The sequence below is a fragment of the Chondrus crispus genome, genomic scaffold (assembly GCF_000350225.1).
Source record: "Chondrus crispus Stackhouse genomic scaffold, scaffold_116, whole genome shotgun sequence".
In the NCBI taxonomy this organism is placed as follows: Eukaryota; Rhodophyta; class Florideophyceae; order Gigartinales; family Gigartinaceae; genus Chondrus; species Chondrus crispus.
In genome coordinates this window covers 127,021-143,945 of record NW_005178980.1, presented here as the reverse complement: position 1 = coordinate 143,945, position 16,925 = coordinate 127,021, and the positions used below count along the sequence as shown (strand labels likewise).

Below are 16,925 nucleotides of genomic sequence, written 5' to 3'. Positions count from 1 at the left end.
ATCACCCCGGGGAGCTCGGCGTTCCGGCCGGCATCGGCACCCCGGACGCACGCGTGGACCACTGGAAGAAGACCATGCTCGAGCGCGACGCCGCGCGCGAAGCCGCACGCCCGTCGCCCGTGCCGCTGGCAGACCGCGTGCCGGACCGCGAGGGCTGCCTCCCGTGGATCTTCTATGACAAGCCCATCAAAACCGGCTCCACCGCCGTCACGTACGCCATTCGCGAGTACGTCATGGCCAGGGGGCAGCGCCATCGCAGGTGCAGTAGGGACAGCTGCACGCCCAGGGCGGAGGCCGCATGTAATGGCACTGGCGATCCCGAGCATCTTATCGGCCACGTGAGGGTGAGAGACGGGTTAGTGGAGTGTCTGAAGGGCAAGGAGTTTTATGCTGCCACGAGTATTAGAGATCCGCTGGAGAGATGGAGGAGCGCGTTTAAGTTTAACAGGATGATGAAGGGGCACCACAACGGAATTATGTACACGGAGACGTTTGATACGTTCATGAAGCTGTACCCGGATTGCCAGATGTATCAGTACTACGACCAAATGTCGTCCGAATGTGACAACGCGCCTGTGCCCTGGAGGGAAAGGCTGGAAAGAATCAAAGACCGGTACGACGAGGTGATTGATCTGTACGACGACAACGAGGAGCTGGAGGGCGTGCTATTTAAGAAGATCAAGGGCTACATGGAGAAGGAAAACGTGTCTAAGCAGTCCAAGGAGGTCATCACCGACAAGTTTGACAGGTCGAGACTCGAGCCGGAGCAGGCGCTTTACGACGCCCTCAAGGCCAAGCGGAAGGAGAAGCCGGATCTGACCAGATTCCCGTGTTAGGGACTGCCGATGGGGGCGTGAGGGTTGCGAAGATTGATGACAAACATTTTTAGCATGCTCGCCTACTATTGGGCGAGCGTCGCATTTGTTTTTGTATGCACATTTCTCTGAGAAGAATACGGTAAAGCTGTTGCGTGGAAACGATCGCACAATGTAGTTGCACTGTCAGAGCTTTGTTGGCCGGTCTGCTGTGGGAGGCGGCTGCCGTGAGGGACGGAACGTGGAATTCTTATAGGATGTAAGTCGCGAGAGCTGCTAAAAAGAATAGTTGCTATGCACGGGTGACGAAGCGCTCGCGGAAAACGGGTGTGGAAGCGCAACAAAGTGCCGGCAGGTACCGTAACTATTAGCATTACAACTGTATAGAAAGCAGCATCCAACAAGATGTGGAGTAAACTTTAGTTAGTTTTCAAACAGACAAAGGTCTCCCCACGTACATACTGTACATGTAGTGCTCAATACTGTACAGTAGTTTCGTCCGACACTGCCCCTCCATCGTCACACCCATTAGGCCCTGCCGCTGCTGTGGCGGCAGGGGCCGCCAGCGCCGGGACCTCGGCCGACCGCCGAGGGGTAAGCACAGTAGAAAACGACTCTGGACTATGCTATATTCCGACAACCCGGACGGCGCGAGGTCCCAGAGCGGGCGTCGCCGCCGACATAAATAATGCACCGGAGGGCCAACTGTAGTTCGGTATCCTTAGTATCCTTCCCTTCTCATACCTCAACCATCGCCCACATCGACAATAACGTGACAAGTGACGTGTAATGGCTGGAGGGTAATGCTAATGCTATTGCCACAGCGACAGCTGACGTGGAATGGCTAGAGAGTAATGCTAATGCTAGTACATTGTCTCTGAAGAGATCAAAATGCCGAGCGAGGAAGGGATTATCCTGTTTTCTGAATAGGATTTTAATTCGAAATGTAGTTCTATAAAAGCCCAGGTGTCCAGGAGGGAGATTGATGGAACAGCATCGTTCCTGGGGTTTTGTTTTGGTTAGATCGTGAGTGTCTACAGTTATAACTGTAGACTGTGGCACTGTGCAGCCACACCTGGTGGTGGGTAGGGCGAAAGAGGAAAGGGTTAGCTTTGTGGAAAAAGGTGATGCTTCGATGGCGGAAAACCACCTTCGAGGTTTACTGGCGGGTCTACTTAAATCCTTCTTAGCAGAAGAAAGGGAGTCTGAATACTGTACTGTGCGAACCTTCCGAAAGGAAGGACGCTGTGCTGAATTACCAGAACAAGTAGAGCAGATGGCGCCACGGCAACATTATGTCACACTGGCTTAGCCTGCGTGGAAGACAATTTGGCCGAAACTATAAACAGGTTCAACAGCCGTTGGCGTGGTTACAGGCACGCTGTCACTACTCAACCTACGCATCTGATTAAAAGTTCTGTTTATGGGGCACTGAATACCTACAAGTCTACAGTTACATTCGTAATAGGCCTTATATGGGCTTATTGAACCCAAAAGGGTAGTAGCTGATTTCGCCCCAATACAGTATAAAGGCCGAACCCACCACTGTTAGGTTGGGTTGGGACCCAACCACTGTTGCGAAGGCAGAAAACGACGCACATTAAACACTATCACCGCACTTGGCCAAAATGCAACTGGTCAAGCTGGTCACCAGAATTCCGAGGCGTCTCCTTGGGCCCGCCTCTCGAGCTTCACCTTCGCTCTGAGCCACACCAAGTGGCCGAGAACCTTATTCTTCCCTGAGTCGTCCTCCGCCGATCCGTTCACGGCCCGATTAGGAAATCCGAACCCGACTCCCTGTCTTTGTGGACTGCGTGCCTGTGGCTGGCGACAAGACACTCACGATCTGACCAGCTGTAACTGTTTCGCGGTATCACTCTCTCTATTTCAAGACGCGCCTCAGTGTATACAGCCCAGGAGATCACTTTGAGAACTTGCAGGACTTGGTGTGAGCATGACAGACGCTATCAGCTGAAATGGATCATCTAGGGGTTCATGTGCCCCACAGTACGCTAGTCCATTAGTTTTTGAGCTGTGAAAGTACCCCTTACTCTCAAGCATTAACCCGAAAGACATCATTTCGTTCATGGAAGCACGCCAAGCATACTAACGAGAGGTAGAATAAATAAAAAGCAAAATCCTATTATGGGGGCTGATCGCTTTAAGGTCTGTGTCAAGCCCTCAGTCTTGAGAGCTATACATTTCATGGGAACATTTGAAGAATCTGTAAAGGACGTAGTGCTGAAGGATTGAATGTTGTGCGTCTTGGGGCAAGACGCCGAAGGCGGCGTCTCGAGTGTGTGTGACGGTAGAGATGCGCACGAGCGCGAGGACAGTGCGCACGAGCGCAGGGACAGTGCGCACGAGCGCGAGGACAGTGCGCACGAGCGCAGAGACAGTGCGCACGAGCGCGAGGACAGTGCGCACGAGCGCAGGGACAGTGCGCACGAGCGCGAGGGCAGCGCACACGAGCGCGGGGACAGTGCGCGAAGGCACTTAGCAAAGTCTTGCTAATGACGGGGTGAATGCTCACCAAAGCGTGAAGTTTACTTCGTTCTGTGTTCGGTCCCTCTCTCCCTCTTCTGCTTTGCAGACAACCCTCTACGATATGTATCCTATCCTATTTCGAGCAGTTGATGGTTTCCTAGGAACATACAGTGTCGGTTCGAACAGTGTCAGTAGGCAGAACAGTGTCGGTAGGGAGAGCCGTTGCAGTAGTGCAAGAAGTGTCGGCAGGGCGCACAGTGCTGAAGCACCTGCACACGTAAAGATCACTGAAGGTACAGTACGAGCACGAGTAGACCACTCCCCCTCAACGAAGTTTTGTGGGACAAAGAGGCCTTGTATGGAAACCTTGTACAGTGCATCTAATGTTGACGAATGACACGATTGTATCAACATTGAACTTCAGGACACACCCGTAAGTCTATTCAAATAATCATCAATGAATCTTTTTTTGTAATTTACCAAGGGCACGGGTTATTGAGGCTGCGGTTCAGTGCACTGAAGGAAAGATTCAATAACCCTTGTCTTCTATGTACGTAGACATTTTTGGGCATGCCAAAAATGCCTACGTACGTAGACGAACTAAAGGTGAGAGTACGACCACTGGTACTTGAGTACATCGAAATAATGAGAAAATCCATGGATCAATCATCCAAAATTGACTGTCCTCTACATCACAGAGGCATTTTACCGGTCTTATTTCAAAAAACGGGTTGACGAGGACCTGGATGTTTGCCCAAAGCGTAAGAATGATGTCTACGGCTTTATCAAATTCGTCGAAGAGCAAGACGAACACGATGACAAAGTACAATCTTAGATCTCACCGGTAAATAATGGAAACTCTAAGACGAAGGAGTCAAACGGTATAAGTACAAGTTGTTCTACCGCAAGTGCAGGCTTCCACAACATCAATGCCAAAGATTGGCACAAAGGAGCTATAACCACAAGACCACCACCTTTTTATATTCGAAATGCAGGAATAACAATAGGTACCTTCCCCAAAAGGGAAATCTCGGACAGATAACATAGAGTTAACAAATAAATAAAGAAGAACTTTCTTTCGCGTCCCCAAGACACAGCCATAAGCTTGAACGTAGAATTTACTCTCAGAATGTCTCAAACAAATGACGCATTGGCAACTGCACGCCAACGGGCTTACATTTCGCTTCAGATGATCGTGTGTCGGTTGATTGACAAAAGGGGCTAATTTCGGACAGAATCTGAAGTGGAAGAGGCAGTACTCAACGAACGCAAAACAATTGAAGCCGCGACCTCAAGGGCAGCAAAAGCAGGACGACGCTTCCGAGCACCGCTCCGATCACGCTTTTGCACGCCCTGTCTACTCCCCCACCTTCTAAGGGAATACAAATCTGCCGTTTATCGAGCAAGTGTCTTGACCCGGGCTCTTTCCCTTGCGCATTCTTTTTCGCTAGCGTTTCTCGTGCTTCGGCTGCGGCTCGATCACCCGCTTAAAGGCGCTTACGCTCCTGCTGCTGCCCCTTTTTGAGCTTTCTCCTTAGCTCACTGGCCCCTTTTTGGCGTCGCTTCTCTGTGCTCTCTGCCATACTCACGCATTCGGCAGGAGCTCCGCAATCGAGAGTAACTCTCGTCCTTCCCAAGTTAGCAGGCTGGGTAACAGCGTTCCTGCTTCGGGGCACAGTACTGTCGACAAGAATATTGTTGACCGTGTTCGCGTCTCGAAGGAGTAAAGTCAGTTTTTGTAATGTGTGCGAAGGTCCTTCTGTGTCCTCTCAAATTGACCTCACTTCGATAAATGTTGCAGTATCGCTTTTTCTTTGTCGAACGGCCAGAAGTCTCGATGCCACTCCGCCATTTTCGAGACAAGCTTTCTCCTTCCCCGCCTCTCCACCAGTCACGAAATCTGTTTTAGCAAACCGCAAAGGGAATAATGGATCAAAGGGATATATTCCGGTATTTTTGAACGACAGCCTGGCGTCTTCTAAGAGTTGAGATGTGCCCAGCATGCTTAGGATTACGCAGGTGAAATGCACTAGGACTCTGGATGGAGCAAGAGAATGCTTCAGGACAGAACACTTGAATCACGGATAGTTTCGCACTGTAGAAAATCGCCCGATTGGGTAACAATATGTCTAGCGACCATTATGAAGTATCCAGGCCAGTCCCTGCCATTGCAACTGACCTGGACGTACTGTGTCGTCAGTTCGCAGGTTTATGACGACGGGATCAGTAGGATAGTATATATGTACTTCTATGCCCTACTCAAAGTAAAGGAGTCACCACACTACCTGAAGGTCCAACACCTCTGTTCCTCCTAAGGCCGTTGTTCTCCGTCCTAACAAGTCGTGCTGCGCCAAGTCTAAGGTAATGCTTTCGAAACTGTGAACTCCGCAGGCCAAGTTCACAGTGACTTGTCTCTTGTCTATTAAATACGGCTTGCAAAGCTCATCTCGAAAATGTCGGATTGGCGATTTAAACCGCTTGTTTACGTTTTGGTCGCACGGCTGTAGAAAATGGGACGTGTTAGCCGCCCCAACCACTGCTTCATAGTTATTGTTTTGGCACAGTTCTATCCATCCCGTTCCAATGCGGGAGCCGTGACCATCCAAGCAAAGAACGTAATGCAAGTCGGAGGGAACAAATCGACGAACTGTATTGTGGATGTGCTGCATTAATGATGGTAAAATGTTTATCTCCATGGATCCCTTTTCTGTCTTTTTAATGACGTCATCACCAGGGAACCAGTCTCGCGCGAAGTAATCCGAACATATGCTTGTACTGTCCATGTCACTCTTAGATACTAATGGTTCAGTCTACGTTCCCATATGCCGCTTACCTGACATGAAGTAAAATGGCTGTGTCTTACGTCTAGAGGCAGAGACGGCTACCACTGCTGTAATGTGTTTGTTTGAACCTCTAGGACCGGAAGAAGCGGCAAACCCACCGGGATGGCTTGCAGCTGAGAAAAATACCTTCTTAGAATTACCATTTGTAGCATCGACAGCAGTTTCGTCGACATTCCATATTCTGTCAGGATCACTCAATAAACCTGGATGGAGTCGCTCCACGTTTTCCAGTGCTGTAAAAATGTTTCGAAATGTTCACGGCTGTGGTATAACTACCCACGTCCCGACCACTCGGAAACGAAGGGGAACTAGTGTGAGGGAGCGCGCGACGCGGGGTACCGACGCGAGCGCGGACCGATCGGAAGAACTCGTAAAGAGGGAAGGCACACGTGGCCGGTGACGCGCAGCTGGGTAGAGATGCTATAACCACACAGCCGGTCACGGGTTAGAAGCCTGAGACTTAGAGGTAAAACCGGACGGAGTTAGCAAAAAGCCGTAAAGGGAAAGGAGGCGAGTCTGCCCCCGTTTACTGGAACGGGGCAGGTGCCCCCGGTCTTAACCCCTAAGTGGGACGCCAGGACATCTGTCGCGCTACAGTAGCTATTACATACTGTATACCAGCTACTGTACTAAATCGGCTAATTTGTACCATTAACCACTAATTGCTTATTACTTACCGAACGGGTCGCACACATGTGCCCGTGGCCACGACCGGCGCCAACGGTTGTGCCACGTGTACGCCGTGGAGGTACTACTGTGCTTTCAGAGGGCGCGTGCACGATTACTGCAGTAGTAACCGCCCGTCCCGACGGTTTTCATCTCCCACCGGGGGTCGCGGTGTGGAATTGTACCACAACGGAATTCGGCCTTGAATTTTTCAGCATCTTTGTTTGCAGCCTTTCTAAATGTGATGTCCCGAAGACGCGCTCGAAACGCTCTTACGGCGTCGTCAGTGGGAAGATTGTTCCTCCAACCGCGTCTCCCATCCAATGCCACGCGACCAATGATCCGTTTAATGCCCTCGTTGTCAACGGGAAATCCGCGACTGGCTGCAAAGCATAAACGATCAACAATCATACGCTCCTCTTCCTCGCTCAAAACTGTTTGCGTCCAGGTCCGTTTGTTTGCAACCTTGTTGGATATTGCGTCATATTCTTTTACCCTGAGGAGCTCTTTGCGCTCTCCAACGACGGATATTGAAATGCCTGAGGCCGCCGATATTTTTCGAAGTGACAAAGATGTGACTTGCAGGAGGCGAACGGCTTGTCGACAACCTTGACGGCCCCGCTCTAGAATCGACTCACTGCGTTTGCGTTGCTTTGTTTGCCACCGTATGGAGGGAGCCATGACTGTATGTAACTGCAAGGGCGCGTTGAGAGTATTGTCGCCGATAAAGACTTGCCGGGGCAATGAGCGATAGAAATGGCCATTGTCTTGTAGGGATCGCATGTGGTTTTGGTTTATGTTTTGGCGGGTACTTGACTTTGTGTTTGTCAACAAATGATTGGTGCACTGGTAGAAGGATATAAATTGGGACGAAGGTGCCTTAAAAGTGTATTCAGAACTCTAGTAGGGTCCTAGTTTACTGTAGTGCAATGTGCCTGGCAGGCCGCGAACACAGTTTGACGGTCAAACAAAAAGAAGAAAAACAACAACAGAAACAACCACTGCCGATGACACGCGCTACGGAGCGTTCAACACTCCCTTTCCCCTTGTGTGGGCTTGCGGCCCACAGTAGCTCAACTCCGGCGGGGGGTAAGGAAAGATGCCCGGCCCGGGAGGATAATGGTGGTAGAGACTTTTCAAGACTTGAGTGCTCGGCGAGTGCGGGTTAGGCTTGTCTACGAGGATGTAACCGCGGTTCGCTGGGTTGTAAGGCCAATGCTCGACGAGCGTCTTCAGCACCTTGTGTGTAATTCAAGGTCTTCGACGGGGGCTTGTTCAGCACTACCCGACGGGATCGTAACCGTGTAGCAACGCTACTACCGACGTGTTGCCCGATGGCTAAAAACACCCTCACCAGCGCGATCGCGATCGCGGTAGGCGGTACCAGCTCTGTCTTATACAGTAAGACCTTCGACGGAGGCGTCGTTACAACAGCCTTCCGACGGAACTTGAAACAGTAGCAGCGCTACACAACGTGTTGCCCGATGGCTAAAACACCTACACCGGATCGGTCGCAACCAATTCCGATGGCACCAACAGATAGAAAAGGATAGAGGCAGAAATAAAAATGGGTAGGGAATAGAGATAAAAATAGGAATGGTAAAGGATAAGGAAAAAGAATGGGACCCCGAGCAATAGAGGATGTCGTTAGCAGCGTAGAAGTGAAGCGCGTCGCGTGAACGGAAGCGGTCTTCGACGAAGGCGAGATCTAACTCCGGCAACTTGGGTTGCCTTTGCTCACTTGGGTTGGTAACTGTACTATGCTATATAGCCCCGCCGGGGTGAGTACATTAGCTCTCGGCTCTAGATTCTAGATCTAATTTGTAAATAGAATTAAATAATTAAAATAATCGTGCGCATCGTTGTACACGTGTGCCCTCCAGCCCGGACCACAGTATCCAATTTTTTCCTTTTCTCACTTCCTTTCACCCCCCTACCCGAGACGGGTATTGCACTACATTTACCTTTCAATGGACTGGCAGAAATAGGTACATATTTGTCCAAAATTAACCCGGTGTCTGAAATTTCCCATTTCGGGAAGGTACTACTTCTTGAGGAACTATATGGCCTTTTACGGGCCCAGGGGAGAGAAAAAGCTCTTAAGCGTGGTCAAAGCAGAGCATAAACGCAAGCCAGAATATTTTAAGACAAAGACCGAAATGTCGAGGACAGTACAACATTAATGAAGGCTGTGCATTCGCAGAGACACTTACCGAAACTTTGTGGGCCGATAGCGGGACAGACTTAAGTGTGATAGGTTCAAAGCACATGGAACCTGCTTTCAGCAGGTGCTGATGTTAAGTTTGCAAGGGTCCATGCCCCTCGCCAATATATAAGAGCAGCCGAAGACAACATTGACAACAACAAAATATTTGTTGAGTGTGATACGGCAATCAGGTTAGACACTCGGTTGCACGTGCGTCCTGCTGTGCGCATGAACCTCAGAAGCGCTTGGATGATGTCTACACAAGATGTGAAGCAGCCGCTGTTGGGCAGTCAGGTTCTAGAATGATTAGGCTTTGAGATCAAGCAGATTCTCCTGGAAGCGGGGGATAAATTCAAGGCCGCGCTTAAATGAGCTAACTTCTTCCTGAAGATGAAGATATTATTGACTCCGTAGCAAGAATATGCAACCAAGGTATTTTCCATGGACATGTAATAGCCGAAGAGGACGCTGCTTTAACTGAGGACAACTCTCTTTTTCTTAAAATGAAACCTGTTGTCATTGCTTGTGTACTTTTTGTAAACGTTTGGGTGCTCCGAGCCCATTGTACTTAAGTACTGGACTAGGAGTTTTTTCATGTCCTAACTGACAAGGGAATAAATGCTATTAACTCTCCGGAACTGCCCCTGAGTTTTCACAAAGAATGCTCTACAAAATCTTAGTCAGACACTCTATCACCTATCATCTATGCTGTAATTGCCCCTATCGTATGTAGACAAATGGCACAGAATGGGGCGAATCACTGGAGCTGTCGAATGTCCATGCGCCGGCCCGCTGTAGAAGTCACTGCAATATCTGGAAGCTCTGCACTCCACACTCCCCCTCGTCCTCAAAGTGCTTGTGAGCTGACATTTCGATACGATGCATTCCCGTACCGTTCATGAAGCGGTAGCGCTTTTTCGCAGCCAGCACTTTTTTCAGGATGTCGGCGTCTATATCGCCAGTCGGGATGTACTGTGGCTTTACCACACCGCTGCGTACGTGGTTCCGCAGAAATTAGTATATGATTTCGATATGCTTGCTGCGATCATTGCATACGCCATTCTTGGAAATTTCCATGGCCAGGCCCCCTAATTGTCCACTTGTAGAATAACCTTCACAAAACTGGTATATCCGCCTCTAAACTCTTTCCAAATGCACTGGAGCCATACCGCCTCTCGGACGGCGAAAGACGTAACTACGTACTCCGATTCAACGGTATACTGTGCCACGACGTCTTGTTTCTTGCCTCTTCATGATACTGCGACGCCGGAGCTCGTGAAAATATATCCACTAACTGATTTACGTTCGATATGACCGGCGGCGAAATCTGAGTCCGTGTAGCCATGCAAGTTTGAGTTGCTATACGCTTGTTTCCGGTACAGAACACCAAATGGTTTTTTTGACTTGAGGTAGCGCAGGACATGTTTCGCGGCGCGCCAATGAATCTCGCGCGGGTCCTGCATAAAGCGAGAGAGGAAATAAGCAGCGAAAGATATGTCGGATCGGGTTGTGTTTGCAAGGTGCAATATGGCTCCAACGAGCTCCTTGTAGGGCACAAATTTTTTACGCGCGTACTCCCTCTCGTCGCGATCCTGTAATGCGCAAGGTGAATCCAAGACTAATCCAGGCAGGATTGAGACGTTGTTTCCTCGAGCATGCGCCATTCAAAACTTCTCTAACAATTTCTTAGTCATATACGTGCTGTGGATACGCATTGTGTGAAGCTCATGGCAGCTTATGATGACGATTCCAACGAACTTGGTCACGTCAGATTCGATTATAATTACCACTCTCTCGCCTAACTGTTCGGCGATGTGTGCAATTTGTTGTCTCCAACGTCCGGTGAGGAGCATGTCATCGATGTACACGAGAATATAAACTGTACTGTACTGTGCTGATGCTGGAGGATGTATAGGACTGGATCAGATTCCGATCTACTGAACCCAAGTACCGTCAGCAATGCATCGATGACGCGTGCCACGGGCGAGAAGCTTGTTTCAAGCCATAGAGGGCCTTGAGTCGTCTGTATACTCAGTCGGGGTGCTGCCTGTCAACGAATCCCTCTGAGTGTGTCACGTAATGACCTCGTTCAGGTTGCTGTTTAAAAATGCTTCCTTGACGTCCAAATGAAGAAGTTCAAGTTCTTCGTTCGCAGCAAGTGCGAGGAGGAACCGGCGTTGAATATTTTGCTACAGGAGTAAAGGTCTCATTTTATTCAACCCCGAGCTTCTGTGTGAACCCTTTGGCAAATAAGCGAGCGCGGTGTCGGATCACACGCTGTAGAGCGTCTTTCTCGGTAACATATACCCCCACTTGTTTTGGACTGGCTTAGCTTTGTCAGCGAGAGGCTCAAGGATCCAGGTGTCGTTCTCACTGTGCTGGTCGATTTCCTCTTGTATCGCCTCCTGCCATGCTGCTTTATCTGGTCCCCTACTAGCCTCATTGTACGTCGTTGGGTTAGTGGCATCCTCATTGCCAAACCGAACGCTGAGTACAATGCCTGAAACATCGCAGTACTTCTGTGGGGGCTTAGATACGCGACTAGATCGAGTGCGAGTTCGGCTTGCGAGTCTGTGTCTTCTCTATTGTGAAGGCCTGTCGGTACTTCATCCTCAGGAATAGGGTGTGGACTATCACTCTCTTGCTGCTCAGGAGTTGCAGATCCTTCGTTGTTATCACACGAATCGGAGCTTTCCCTATCATCATCAGCATTGGCCACCGTCTCGATCGTTGTGCCGTTACTTGATTCGGCGATGGAATCAAAATGACGCATATCACCGAAAATGACATGGCGAGAAGACACAACCTTTCCGTTCTCGGGGATCCACACCTTATAGCTATTTCAGTAGTGGCATCCCACGTGGAAACCGATTGTGGCCCGTGCCTGGAGCTTTCTTTTGCGCCTCTGCGTGGGGACATGTACGTACGCAACTGCTCCAAACCTGGGAATAGGCGAAAAGTTCTGTTTCTTATCTATGGTTACCTCATATGGTGTCATTCCCTCAACACGACACGCGCTGGTGTACGTACGATTCCGGAGGAAATTTGCCGTATGCATGGCTTCCGCCCAAAGCTGTTCGTGACCTTCTAAGTGGAAGATACCGACCACCAACGTCCGGGCCATGTCCATCAGTGTCCGGTTTAGTGGTTTAGTCGTTCCGCTTTCCCGTTGGACTCCGGTGAGTAGGGAGAACCAAGCTCTTGTAGAAGCCCCTTTTCCTTTAGCCATGATTTAACATGTTTGGAGATGAATTCCGTGGCGTTGTCTGGGCTCAAGCGAGTGACTGAAAGTCGCCCGACGTTGGATTGGAACGCTGTCTCCAGTTCGAGAATCATGTCCTTCAGCGCTTCTGCAGCGACATTTCTGTTTTTGAAAAACGACCGAGCGAGAGGCTGGTGAAGGCATCGTACAGCGGAATACAGTAACAAGAACCTCCGAGTGAAGGATTTTGGACTGGATCGATTATATCGTAGTGGACAACTTCAAGGGGTTGACTCGCCTGGGGTTGAACCACAGATGGGCGCGTGTCTATCTTCAGTTTACCGTTCATACGTGGCTCACATTTTTCAATCTTGATAGCTTTGATATCGATTCCATCCACAATGGGAATACACAGTGATTCCTCGATAATGGAATACGCTTCGTGGACAGTCCTAGTAATCTGCTATCGAGGAAATTCCCTTACGAGGTAGTACGATTAGGCCAATACAGGCTCACTGTTTACTGAAAAAGCAGTCCGTTGTGGTCTGCCTTGCACGACGTCTTTCGCAAGGATTAATATTCCCTCTCAAACGTCGTAAAAATGTTAAAGCTGCAAAGTCAGTCTCTTCTTTTTCCAGAACTAAGCGCATTGTGACATCAATACACCGCTTCCATTCCTCAACGCCCGGTAAAACCATTTGCTCATCCGGTTCATCTCGTGAGTCAAAGTTGTCCTCATTTGAAGTGAAATTTCGCACAATTGTTTCAGTAAGAGAACCGATATCGTGCATCTCAAAACAATCATTGCTTTCAACATATAAAATTTCTGCAAGAGACATTCGCGTTGGAGCGAGAACAAGTATCTCAACAAGGCCGTTTATATCTTCATCCCGACTGTCCACGACTATAGGTTGAGTTTCATTCGACGTCAATGCAGTGCTGTTCCAGCAGTTTTGTGTAATTAATGCAGAAAGCTCTTGCCACACAGCCTTGACGACTTTCATGGCAACAAGCTGATCGACCTTGTGAAGATTTCACACCATATCATTTAGATTATCTACGACCATTTCGTACTGCCACTTCCTCTATCCCCGTTTCAGACAGGCGATTATACTTGCATTCATTGGCTGCAACTTTGCCGTAGTTTTCGGGGGCCGGAACAAAATTTCAACATCCGACAGTTGGAGAATGCTGTGTGCATTCCCATGGGGGCTAGCATTTAAAAGCAGCAATAAAACCTAGCGCTTATGTCTATTTGCAATAAGCGAACTGAAGCGCTTTAGCCAGTCGAAAAAACGTATTGTTCATCCAGGCCTTTTTGATGCACCAATAATCAAAGCCCAATTCCTGACCAGTCTTCTTCTTAAATGCACGAGGCCGATGAGCAGTGCCGATGATCATAAGAGGCATTTTTGTGATCCATCTGCATTCGTGCAGACGAGCAATGTCATTCTTTTTTTCGTTCTTGCCACCGGGCATGGGCTGCGAAGAGATATTGCGTTCTGGCGGCATGCAAATGAAAAGCCCCGTTTCATCAGCGATCCGAATGTTTTGCGGCTTGAATTGCCGCAATTTGTCCTTGATGAGCTTGATTTGTTCGTCAATACCATCCATGACAGCATCTCCGCCTTCTCCATGCATCTTCCTGGACCGAAAATTTCATCTCTTCTGAAAGCGGTAGAGCCATCCATTTGAGAATCTCATGCGAACCTCTTGATCTGGGAGAAATTTTTGGTTTTCTTCCCGCATCAAAGAAAGGCCTTGCTGTTTGATCATTTGACCAATGACAAAAACGCGTCTGCTGTACTGGAAATTTACCCAATTTGCGGGAGCCTTTCAATATGACGATTAGTGCAATGACGCAGCCGTTTGATAGAAGATTCGTCAATTGGTAATGAAATTTTGTCCGAAAGAATTCTGGAAATAACTGGTTGAGAGGGACAGAAGGACAGATTTATCTTTCTCACAGCCCACTCGGCGATGTCTTCCTGTTTCGTAGACTCTCCCTTTGCCTTTCTTTGCTCCACCTCCCTGCGAATGGGAGTTTTCTGCTTGTGTGTGAGGTTGTGAAGGGTCATTTTGGGGTCGATTTGCGTGAAGAGAGGGAATCCGAATTTTGTGCACAGTTGCTTTATTTGGGTTGAGGAGTCTGGGCTGAAGACGTTTTAAAAGATATAAGATGCGTCACTAAACAGGTAAGAGTACTGTGACGGATAATTGTCCCAACCCGAGTCATGACGCGGTTGTGCATTCATTTGCCACATTGCTAGACCTTGGCGATTTGTGAATTTGGTATTCTCTAAACGGATATGTCCACGGTTTTGTTTTTCTCATAAACGTTTGTGATTCCGGTATTGGGAGATGCATTCTAGATCCTTTTATTGAGGTTATTCTCTTAGGGGTATTCCCATATCGCGGAAGCACTGTAGTGTTTTCTATCACAATTTTGCTAGCAGGTCCAAGTCGGGCGTGCCATAGCTCTTTGTTTTCTGCCAATGAGAGTGTGACGTTGTTCCATGGGCATTATTCTGAGGAGAGATGTCCACTTCATTCATACCGTCTTCCCCTTTCAATCCCTTTTAGTACAATGTCTGGCACACCTGGTTTGGTAGTAAGTAAATACTATTTCCTTCTTTTTCGTCCTCAAGCACGACACGGAATCCAGCCCGGCGTATGGAACTGACTGATATGAGGCGGCATATCAGATCTGGAATGTATAAAGTTCGTTTTAGTCGCGTATGCCTCTCGGTGTCATCAAACTTTGCAATACACTGTATCGTCCCCACTCCAGCGACAGTGTTTTGGTATCCGTTGCCGATTGAAACAGTACGAAAGTTATCTTGATTTGATAGTATTGAGTACAGTATCTTACTGTTCGTCATATGAGAAGTAGCGCCGGAATCAATGAACCACTTTTCCTTGTTCTTCGAAACTTTCATTGGAGATGTGAGGCATTTTGCGAAAAACGTTATGTAGCCAGATCCAGTCGTATTGGCACCTTTTGTTGCTATTTCCAGATCCGGAGTTAGGGCGGTTAACCTAACGGCTGTTAGTTGCGTTTGGGTACTTGCTTCTCTCAGGGTTATGAAAGCAATCAAACTTTACAGGTCCCTGACGTTCGCAGTGGAAACACTTTTTTCTTTTTCTTGCGTTGCTGAGAAAGCCGTGGAAGTTTCAGCTTCATCACCGGTTCCATTTCTGTTATGAAACGAGATCTCGTGGGTGATAAGCATCCCAAAGGCCTCGGTAGTATCTTTGTTCATCGCACGGATGACTTGAGCTATCACGTTGAAATCGGATGCGAGACCACGCAGCAATCATTTCTGTCGCTAAAGACAAAAAAAGCGTGCATTATTCACGCTTTTTTCGTCTCTAGCAATAGACTTGCCAATAGCGGCAATCTTATTTTCGAGTTGAATTAATCTATTCACATACTGTGAAACATTTTCTCTGGACCTCATCTTCATTGCCTGATATTGAACAAGAAGAGAGTCCACCGCTGCTTCAGATATGGCTGAATATGTTTTCTCCAGCTCGTCCCAAACGGATTTTGGATCACAAAGGTGTATCACAGCGGCACCGGACGCAACCTCTATTGATAGAAGTACGTAACTCAGAGCCGTGTCTTTCCGTCTTTGGAACTTCTTGAGATCCTCGAGTCTTTGTTTAGGGGGTGGGAGCTCTCCCCCCGACACGATACCCCAAAGTCTTTTCCTCCAAAGAACCAGTTCCTTTTTCTTGGACCATAGGTAGTAGTTGTTGTGGTTCAAGCGTTCAATTCGACGGCGACTCGTATCCACGGTGTCCGTAGAATCCGACATCGTGGTACTTAGAAGTGGCGTGTGTCCGAATCATTTGTGACTCACTAAAACCAATCAGCAATGTAGAGCGTATCTGAGATGCCCATAACCTCGTAAAATGAAAGCTGTTCTCTTTACTTGTGTGCCTTTTGTCAACATTTGGGTGCTCTCAGCCCATTGTACTTCAGTAATGGGCTAGGTCGGAGTTGTTTCATGTCCTAACTGACACAGGAATATATGCTATTAACTTTCCAGGACTGCTCCCGAGTCTGCACGAAGAATGCTCTACAAAATTTTAGTCAGACACTCTATCACCTATCATCTATGCTGTAATTGCCCCTACCGTATGTAGACGAATTGCACAGAATGGGACGAATCACTGAAGCTGTCGAATGTCCGTGCGCCGGCCCTTTGTGGACGCCACTGCCAGATCTGGGAGCTCTGCACTCAACAGTTTTCATACCCATTGGAGATGATAAATCCGAAGAAATTGACACTGTGTTCTGGTAATTGCTGAAAGAAGCACAAACTGAAGGAATGTCTGACGAAAATTTCGAGGAGTTGCAAAATATGCTGAATGAGAATATGGACGTTTTCCGAACCAAGTTGGGGGAGACCGTGCTGATAAGGTGGGACCCATGCAGTTGACTCTGCAGCCAAACCCAATGCCCATATTCGCGAAATAAAGTCCGTGCTATACACCATATCGGGTATTCATTTCAACCTTCACGAAAAACCTGGAAGAATATTGGTACATCAAACAGAATAAGAATGAGAAGTGGGCACCGGCTCCATTGTTGGGGCAAAAGCCACCACCAGTTAGCTATAGGTTAAAATTCGACTACAGGCCGTTTAGTGTTACTATGGAAACAATAATGTGGCCAAAGCCACACGTCGAGTCAGAAA

The 16,925-nt window shown here is 48.4% G+C and overlaps 1 protein-coding gene across 1 annotated transcript; it reads left to right on the top strand.

Annotated features, from left to right (window-relative positions):
• Positions 1-74: 74 nt before the first annotated feature.
• On the top strand, positions 75-836 carry CHC_T00001852001 (hypothetical protein). The gene has a single exon (XM_005712768.1). It carries the CDS (start codon positions 75-77, stop codon positions 834-836), a length of 762 nt encoding a protein of 253 aa, XP_005712825.1.
• Positions 837-16,925: the final 16,089 nt, after the last annotated feature.

Excerpts from the sequence above, each read along its gene's own strand:
- CHC_T00001852001 (XM_005712768.1), top strand. The coding sequence starts at position 75 with ATGCTCGAGCGCGACGCCGCGCGCGAAGCCGCACGCCCGTCGCCCGTG.